At 38.2% G+C, this 9,876-nt stretch overlaps 1 protein-coding gene and 1 long non-coding RNA gene across 2 annotated transcripts in view; one reads left to right on the top strand and one right to left on the bottom strand.

Moving 5' to 3' along the window:
- The window catches only part of LOC108530379 (uncharacterized), a 131,775-nt gene that overhangs the window by 8,884 nt on the left and 113,015 nt on the right, over positions 1 to 9,876 (bottom strand). The gene's annotated exons all lie outside the window — the stretch shown is intronic.
- CCDC30 (coiled-coil domain containing 30) overlaps positions 1 to 9,876 on the top strand; it is a 126,509-nt gene that overhangs the window by 25,961 nt on the left and 90,672 nt on the right. The window contains 1 exon segment of the mRNA XM_017873228.1: positions 7,375 to 7,551. Within this exon segment, the coding sequence (XP_017728717.1) occupies positions 7,375 to 7,551 (177 nt within the window).

Here is a 9,876-nt window from a genome sequence, read left to right as displayed (position 1 = left end):
AATATTAAAACTGATAAAATTAGGATAGTTAAGGCTAGTTCCAATTTGTTTTATTTTAACAGCACTTTGTTAGGCATCATCTGGTCTTATGTCTTTAATTTACAGACAAATAAATGAAGACTAAGAAAGGGTAATTGGCTTAATAGATCTGTTGATTGAGAAAAAAAACAAAAGACCCCTGTGTACTTACCTTGCTCTTTTAGGTGGTTCCTAGTAACCTGATTGAGTGTATATGCTCTGCAGTAACTTTCTACCAGGATCATATGGTGGGAAAAAAAATAGAGACTCTTGTTGGCTGCTTGTCTAGCAGCTAGCTGCTTCAACAGTTGACTTTCTTGAAAAAGAATTTGCATTTCTACTCTGGCAGAGTGACTAAACTGGAAAATGTAGACGAGAAGAACTACTGTTCTGGTTTTTCCATCCTTCAAAAGAAGCTAAAACTTTTGGGCCTTTGTCCCCTTGGTAAAACTGGGGTGCATCTCTTGTATACAGTATCTCTGTTTTGGTATGTTAACCTATAGACTGTTGATTATGGATTAATTGTTAAAAGCTGTTATATAATGGTTAAACAAGAAGGTAGAATGGTGATCAAGGCATTCCAGGTTGTTTGCAGATGGGAAATGAAGATAGTTAAGGGAAAGTTAGGAAGCATCAACAGTAATGGGTAACATTACTGGGTGCTTATTAAGTGCCCAGCATTGTGCTAAGTGCTTGCATGTGTTATCTTACTAACTCATCACCCCATCCAGCAGTAATCCTTATTATCCATATCTTAAGATGAGAGAATTGAAGTACAGAAGATGAAGTAATCTTTCCAGGATCACCCACTGATAAGTAGTAGATTCAGGATTGAAACACACACTTATCTAATTCCAAAGTGAGGGTTCTGCTATGATTGATTGGAGTACAAGAAGGAGACAGGGAGACCGGAAATAAGCTGGAAAACACACTTCAGGATATTATTCAGGAGAACTTCCTCAACCTAGCAAGAAAGGCCAACATGCAAATTCAGGAAATACAGAGAACACCATTAAGATACTCCACGAGAAGATCAACTCCAAGACACATAATCATCAGATTCTCCAAGGTTGAAATGAAGGAAAAACTGGAAAAAAACTGGAAAAAATGAAGGAAAAAAGCAAAGCCAGAGAGAAAAGCCAGGTCACCTACAAAGGGAAGCCTATCTGTTTAAGAGTGGACCTCTCAGCAGAAACTCTACAAGCCAGAAGAGATTAGGGGCCAATATTCAACATTCTTTAAGAAAAGAATTTTCAACCCAGAATTTCATATCCAGCAAAACTAAGCTTCATAAGCAAAGGAGAAATAAAATCCTTTCCAGACAAGCAAATGCTGAGGGATTTCATTACCACCAGGCCTGCTCTACAAGAGCTCCTGAAAGAAGCACTAAATATGGAAAGGAAAAACCGGTACCAGCCACTGCAAAAACACACCAAAATATAAAGACCAATGACACTACAAAGAAACTGTATCAACTAGTGCGCAAAATAATCAAATAGCATCATGATAACAGGATGAGATTCACATATAACAATACTAACCTTAAATGTAAATGGGCTAAATGCCCCAGTTAAAAGACACAGACTGGCAAATTGGATAAGGAGTCAAGACCCATTGGTGTGCTATGTTCAGGAGACCCATCTTACATGCAAAGACGTACACAGGCTCAAAATAAAGGGAGGGAGGAAAATATACAAAGCAAATGGAAAGCCAAAAAAAAAGCAGGGATTGTAATCCTGGTCTCTGACAAAACAGACTTTAAACCAACAAAGATCAAAAAAAGACAAAGGAAGGCATTACATAACGGTAAAGGGAACAATTCAACAAGAAGAGCTAACTATTCTAAATATACATGCAACCAATACAGGAGCACTCAGAATCATAAGACAAGTTCTTAGAGACCTACAAAGAGACTTAGACTCCCACACAATAATAGTGGGAGACTTTAACACCCCACTATCAGTATTAGACAGATCCATGATACAGAAAATTAACAAGGATATTCAGAACTTGAACTCCGCTCTGGATCTAATGGACCTAGTAGACGTCTACAGAACTTTCTACCCCAAATCAACAGAATATACATTCTTTTCAGTGCCACATAGCACTTATTCTAAAATTGACCACATAATTGGAAGTAAAACACTCCTCAGCAAATGCAGAAGAACTGAAATCATAACAAATGGTCTCTGAGACCACAGTGCAATCAAATTAGAACTCAGGATTAAGAAACTCACTCAAAACCACGCAATTTCATGGAAATTGAACAACCTGCTCCTGAATGACCCCTTGGTAAATAATGAAATTAAAGCAGAAATCAAGAAGTTGTTTGAAACCAATGAGAACAAAGAGACAATGTACCAGAATCTCTGGCACACAGCTAAAGCAGTGGTAAGAGAGAAATTTATGCCACTAAATGCCAACATAAGAAGGCTAGAAAGATCTCAAATCGACACCCTAACATCACAATTAAAAGAGCTAGAGAGGCAAGAGCAAACTAATCCAAAAGCTAGCAGAAGACAGGAAATAACTAAGATCAAAGAAGAGTTGAAGGAGATAGAAACATGAAAAACTCTCCAAAAAATCAGTGAATCCCGGAGCTGTTGTTGTTGTTGTTTTTGAGTCAGAGTCTTGCTATGTCGCCCAGGCTGGAGTGCAGGGGCATGATCTCAGCTCACTGCAACCTCTGCCTTCTGGGTTCAAGTGATTCTCCTGCCTCAGTCTCCCAAGTAGCTGGGATTACAGGCACGCACCACCATGCCTGGCTAATTTTTTGTATTTTTAGTAGAGAGAGTTTCATCATGCTGGTCAGGCTGGTCTCAAACTCCTGACCTCGTGATCTGCCCACCTTGGCCTCCCAAGTGCTATTATTACAGGCGTGAGCCACTGTACCCGATCCAGGAACTGGTTTTTTGAAAAAATTAACAAAATAGATAGACAACTAGCTAGACTAATAAAGAAGAAGGGAGATAAGCATCAAATCACCAGTGACCCCACAGAAATACAAACTACCATTAGAGAATACTATAAACACCTCTATGCAAATAAACTAGAAAATCTAGAAGAAATGGATAAATTCCTGGTCGCATACACCCTACCAAGATTAAACCAGGAAGAAGTTGAATCCCTGAATAGACCAATAACAAGCTCTGAAATTGAGGCAGTAATTAATAGTCTACCAAAAAACAAACAAACAAACAAACAAACAAACAAACACCAGGACCAAACAGATTCACAGCTGAATTCTGCCAGAAATACAAAAAGGAGCTGGTAAACCATTCCTTCTGAAACGATTCCAAACAATTGAAAAGGAGGAACTCTGTAACTCATTTTATGAAGCCAGCATCATTCTGATACCAAAATCATGAAGAGATACAACAAAAAAAGAAAACTTCAGGCCAATATCCCTGATGACATCCATGCAAAAATCCTCAATAAAATACTGGCAAACCGAATCCAGCAGCACATCAAAAAACTTATCTACCACAATTAAGTCAGCTTCATCTCTGGGATGCAAGGCTGGTTCAACATACACAAATGAATAAACATAATCCATCACATAAACAGAACCAAAGACAAAAACACATGATTATCTCAATAGATGCAGAAAAGGCCTTTGATAAAATTCAACACCCCTTCGTGTTAAAAACTCTCAATAACCTAGGTATTGATGGAACATATCTCAAAATAATAAAGAGCTATTTATGACAAACTCACAGCCAATATAATATTGAATGGGCAAAAGCTGGAAGCATTCCCTTTGAAAACCAGTACAAGACAAGGATGCCCTCTCTCACCACACCTATTCAATATAGTATTGGAAGTTCTGGCCAGGGCAGTCAGGCAAGAGAAAGAANCGTGGCCAGCAAACATATGAAAAACAGCTCGACATCACTGATCATCAGAGAAATGCAAATCAAAACCAAAGTGAGATACCATCTCACACCAGTCAGAGTGACAATTATTAAAAAAGTCAGGAAACAATAGATGCTGGTAAGGCTGTGGAGAAATAGGAATGCTTTTACACTGTTGGTGGGAATGTAAATTAGTTCAACCGTTGTGAAAGACAGCATGGCAATTCCTCAAGGATCTAGAACCAGAAATACAATTTGACCCAACAATCTCATTACTGGTATATACCCAAAGAAATATAAATCATTCTACTGTAAAGACACATGCACACGTATGTTTATTGCAGCACTGTTTACAACAGCAAAGACATGGAACCAACTCAAATGCTCATCAATGATAGACTGGATAAAGGAAATATAGTACGTATACACCATGGAATACTTTGCAGCCATAAAAAGGAATGCGATCATGTCCTTTGCAGGGACATGGATGAAGCTGGAAGCCATCATCCTCAGCAAACTAACATAGGAACAGAAAACCAAACACCACATGTTCTCTCAATCATGAGAGGGAGTTGAACATTGAGAACACATCGACACAGAGAGGGGAACAACACACACCAGGACCTGTTAGGGGTAGGGGGTGAGGGGAGGGAACTTAGAGGATGGGTCAATAGGTGCAGCAAACCACCATGGCACACGTATACATATGTAACAAACCTGCACATTCTGCATATGTATCCTGAGGATTTCTTTAGAAGAAGTTTTAAAAAAAAAAGTGGCTGGGCACTGTGGCTCATGCCTGTAATCCCAGCACTTTGGGAGGCTGAAGCAGGTAGATCACATGAGGTCAGAAGCTGGAGACCAGCCTGACCAACATGGTGAAACCCTATCTCTACTGAAAATACAAACATTAGCTGGGCATGATAGCATGCACCTGTAATCCCAGCTACTCAAGAGGCTGAGGCAGGAGAATTGCTTGAACCCAGGAGGCAGAGGTTGCGGTGAGCCGAGATCACGCCACTGCACTCCAGCCTGGGCGACAAAGCTAGACTCCATCTCAAAAAAAAAAAAAAAAATTCATAATTACATTATAACCCATTGAAGATTTTTTTGTCTAGGGATCTTAGAGTCTTGCAGCTCAAAGAAAAGCAGATTGTATTTAGATTGCCTTTCTAGCTAAACCAAAGTAGGAATTGAGGAGCTAACAGGACTTGAGGGCTTCTGTGTTACTTTAGGGACATAAGCAAGATAAAAACTAAAATAATGATATGGGCTTTTTAGAAAGTTGTAGACAGGAGCATACTGGACCAGGACTAAGGAAACTCTAAGAATATCTTATCTATTGAATTGTATAAGATTGAATTCTTTATCTATTCAGCATACTTACTTGTGCCTACCTTTTGTAGAAAACCCAAATGACTATTCTCTTATTTCACTGGAGAAGCCTGATAGGAAAGTGTATTGCTGGTGTTTGATACATGTGTTTTTACAGCTTTGTTCAGGATTTTTTTTGGTTTTTTTTGAGCCAGAGTCTCTCTCTGTCACTCAGGCTGAAGTGCAATGGCATGATCTTGGCTCACTGCAACCTCTACCTCCTGGGTTCAAGCAATTCTCATGCCTCAGCCTCCCAAGTAGCTGGGACTACTGGTGTGCACCACCACGCCCAGCTAAGGGTTTCACCATGTTGGCCAGGCTGGTCTTGAACTCCTGACCTCAGGTGATCCACCCACCTCGGCCTTCCAAAGTGCTGGGATTGCAGGCGTGAGCCACCATGCCCAGCCTATTCAGTCAGGATTATTGACAAATGTTGTGTATTTGTCGTGTACAACCAGATGTTTTGATCTATGTATACATTGTGAAATGATTAAATCAAGCTAAGTTACATGTCTATCATCTCACATACTTTTTTGTGGTGAGAACATTTAAGATCTACTCTTCTGACAATTTTCAAGTATACAGCACATTATTATTAAGTATAGTCACTATGCTATATAATACATATCCAGAATTTATCCTGTTTTTCTGAAACTTTGCACCCTTTGACCAGCATCTTCCCATTCCATGCCTCCCCTCCCCAGCCTCGCAACCACCATTCTACTTGCTGCTTCTGTGAGTTCAGCTTTATGAGTTCAACTTTTTAGAGTCCACGTATATGTGAGATCATACAGTATTTGTCTTTCTGTGCCTGGCTTATTTCACTTAGCATAATGCTCTCCAAGTTCATTCATGTTATGACAAATGACAGGATTTCTGTCCTTATAAAGGCTGAACGGTTTTGCATTGTACATGTGTGTTTTGTGTGTGTGTATACTATATTTTCTTTTCCATTCATCCATTGATTGACACTTACGGAAAATGTTTCGCATTTTTCTTGGCAAAGATTTTTTGGATGTGACTCTAAAAGCAAAAATAGACAAATAGGGTTGTGTCAAGTTAAAAAGCTTCTGCACAGCAAAGGAAACAATCAACAGAGTAAAGAGACAACCTACAGAATGGGCAAAAATATTTGTAGATCATACATCTGATAAGGGGTTAATATCCAAAATATATAAGGAACTCAACTTAATAGCAAGAAAACAAATAATCCAATTTAAAAACAGGCAAAAGATGCAAATAGACTTTTCCCAAAAGAAGACATACAAAAGACCAATAGGTATGTGAAAAAATGTTCAATGTCGTGAATTATTAGAGAAATGCAAATTAAAACCACAATGAAATATCACCTCACATCTATTAGAATGGCTTTTATCAAAAAGACAAAAGGTTAAGTGTTGGCAAGGATATGGAGAAAATAGAACACTTCGACACTGTGGGTGGGAATGTAAATTAGTACAGCCAATATGGAAAGCAGTATGGAGGTTCCTCAAAAAATTAAAAATAGAGCTACCCATATGATCCAGCAATTCTACTTCCAGGTATATATCCAAGGGATTTGAAACCAGTGTGTCAAAGAGCTATCTGCAGAAGTGGTGTGTGTGTGTGTACACGATGCAATATTATTCAGCCTTGAAATAATGTGTTTTATGGGAGAAGAATCATCGGGAAATAAAGTGATGAGGAAGACTAGAAACTTAAGGTCTCTTACTAAGTTTCCTCTTTCCTTTTGCCAGCGGACACCACACACACACAGACACACACACACACATTCACACTCTACTTCTTAACATATAGACTCTTTGAACTTCCCATTTTAAATGTGTTTTACTCTAAAATTGTCTGTGCTTCTATCATTGATATGAAAAATAAGGTAAGTTGTCTGTGCCTACTGCTTTTGTTAACATAATTTTATTGTTATTTTCACTCTAATATAACAGGTATTATATGAATATGTATCAACTATCCATAAATGTAAAAGAGTAGTTTGTTGTAGATAAGCTAATTCCAAAAACATTTACATGTGAATAATCACATTCTGACGATTCTGGTTCTGACAACTTGAACCCATGTTTTACCAATATTCTTTCCAATTGTCTGTGTTTCTCTTTTAAAATGTTTGCTTTAGCATCCATCATCTGGAGCTAAACTAAAATACAACCAGCAAGGGGAAGTACAACTTCACCAGAATTTGCACCGGCTCCAGATTCTATGCAACTCAGCTGAAAATGAGCTTCGATATGAACGAGGGAAGAACTTGGACTTAAAGCAACATAATAGCTTACTTCAGGAAGAAAACATTAAGGTAACTCTTGTGGGCACATGCTTTATGGAAGGGTTTCAGTTGGCCCTGGGAATAAACGAATTTAAGTTCCTCTACTTGATAATTCATGATAGGCTCCACAAATGTGTGGACAATGTGAGCTATCTGGTAACTTCCTCCTTTAACTTTTCCCTGCAAAGTAAGAATGTGTATATTATCAACCTGTAAATAGAAAAAGGCATTAAATTACATAATCTTCTGAAAACACTATCTAATATTTTTAGTACTTACTAAACTTCAGTGACCTGAACCCTAAACCCCAGTTGTCCTGCCCTGTGTATCACTAGCCTTATTTATCCCTATTAGATGTATCCATTATTGTTGGTTCAATCAGATCTCAACTGCACCAAGGTACAATTCATAGGAGAGCAAAGTTGTTCTTCCTAATACAACAGCATGAAATAGTTAAAGCAACATCTCCCAAATGCTTGTTTAAAAATAATCTATGTAGAACTGCCATACACAGATTCAACTAAATTTTTTGAACCACATAAATGTTTAAAATTAACCTCCATGTAAAATAGTACTTCCTCTTAATTATGGTTCAATTCTGCAAATATATATATATTAAGGACTTAGTTTCTATAAGCCTCTATTGAAGGTTCTAAAATTCAACATTCAATATTCATATGTAATCTTATAGACACTGAGAGTTTAATGGTAGGCACCATAGACACAATCCTTATACCCATGGTGCAGGGGTCAGCAAACTTTGGCATGTAGGTCAAATTCTGTCTGCCTTCTGTTTTTATAAATAAAGTTTTATTGGCAGCCATATCTGTCTGTTTATATATTATGGCTGCTTTTGTGCTACAGTAACAGATTTGATAGTTGTGATGAAACCATGTGACCCACACGGTCTAAAATATTTACTACCTGACCCTTTATGAGAAAAGTTTGCCCACACCGGTCTAGTGGGATAAAATGATCTTATTTGAAAAGTGACATAAACATGGATAAGAAAGGTCCCTACTTTTCAAGAGCTTACAGTCTAGTAGGGGAGATATAGAGGAAAACAAATATCCGTTTATCCCAAACTTCAAGGAAGGCCTTCTAAGGGAGTTCTAGTATTCCAGGATTATTTGAATAAACCTCTTCCCTGTCCTCACCCTTCATGAGTTTTTGAAGACTGTTCATATTCCGTCAAGCCTTTGTAGTTTTAAATTAAATTCTAAATCTTTATCACATGTTTTCATAAGACAGTCTTTCACTTTCCCTTCAAGGGCATTTCTTAGATCATTTTAACTGTCCGACTCAGAACATATTCTAACAATACTACATATTTCTTAAGGAACAATGGCTATAACTACACAGATTATAATGCCTTACATATGATTGGTACCCTATAAATATTTATTGGATTAATGAACAGTCTTTCAGGGATGGATAAATGATAGCTTGGTAACAAGAGAAGATTTTTATTTTTCACTGTTTGTAAAGAGCATGCAGTAAATTAAAAAAAAAAAAAGTTTTTTATCTATTTTAATCTCCGTGGTGAGACAAATTATTGGCCATTTAGGAATAAGACATCAGCCTCTTGATTAGCTCCTTAGGCCAGGCACCTAAGAAAGTTTTATACGATGAGTATCCTTTATTGAGAGTTTGTCCACTTTATCTCTTTTTGTTTGGTTGTTTCTGAGACAGAGTCTCGCTCTGTCGCCCATGCTGAAGTGCAGTGGCATGATCTCTGCTCACTGCAACCTCCACCTCCCAGGTTCAAGATATTCTCCTGCCTCAGCCTCCTGAGTTGCTGGGATTACAGGCGCACGTCACCACACCCAGATAATGTTTGTATTTTTAGTAGAGGCAGGGTTTCACCATGTTGGCCAGGCTGGTCTTGAACTCCTGACCTCAGGTGATCCTCCTGGCTTAGCTTCCCAAAGTGCTGGGATTACAGGTGTGAGCCACTGGGTCCAGCCTGTCTACTTTATCTCTTATGAACAGCCTCACAACCCTAAAGGGTGAGCACTTTATGGATGAGGAAACTGTTCAAGATTGCAAAGCTAACAAATTGTAGTCAGAACTTAAACTGAAGTCTGTTCCTCTCTTTCCTGTGTAGACATCTTTCCATATTATACCCCTCCTCAATTTGAGTCATTTTGGAACCTCGGCTTTACAAACTTTTAAAAATCCACTCAAGGCCAGTGCAGTGGCTGACACCTATAATCCTAGCACTTTGCGGGGCTGAGGTGAGCAGATCACTTAAAGTGCTCAGGAGTTTGAGACTAGCCTGGCTAACATGGTGAAACCCCATCTCTACTAAAAATTACAAAAAAAAAAAAAAAAAAAAAAAAAAAAAAAAGTTGG

The sequence above is a fragment of the Rhinopithecus bieti genome, unplaced genomic scaffold (assembly GCF_001698545.2).
Source record: "Rhinopithecus bieti isolate Rb0 unplaced genomic scaffold, ASM169854v2 scaffold_6907, whole genome shotgun sequence".
Taxonomy (NCBI): Eukaryota; Metazoa; Chordata; class Mammalia; order Primates; family Cercopithecidae; genus Rhinopithecus; species Rhinopithecus bieti.
This window is presented reverse-complemented; position numbering and strand designations above follow the sequence as displayed.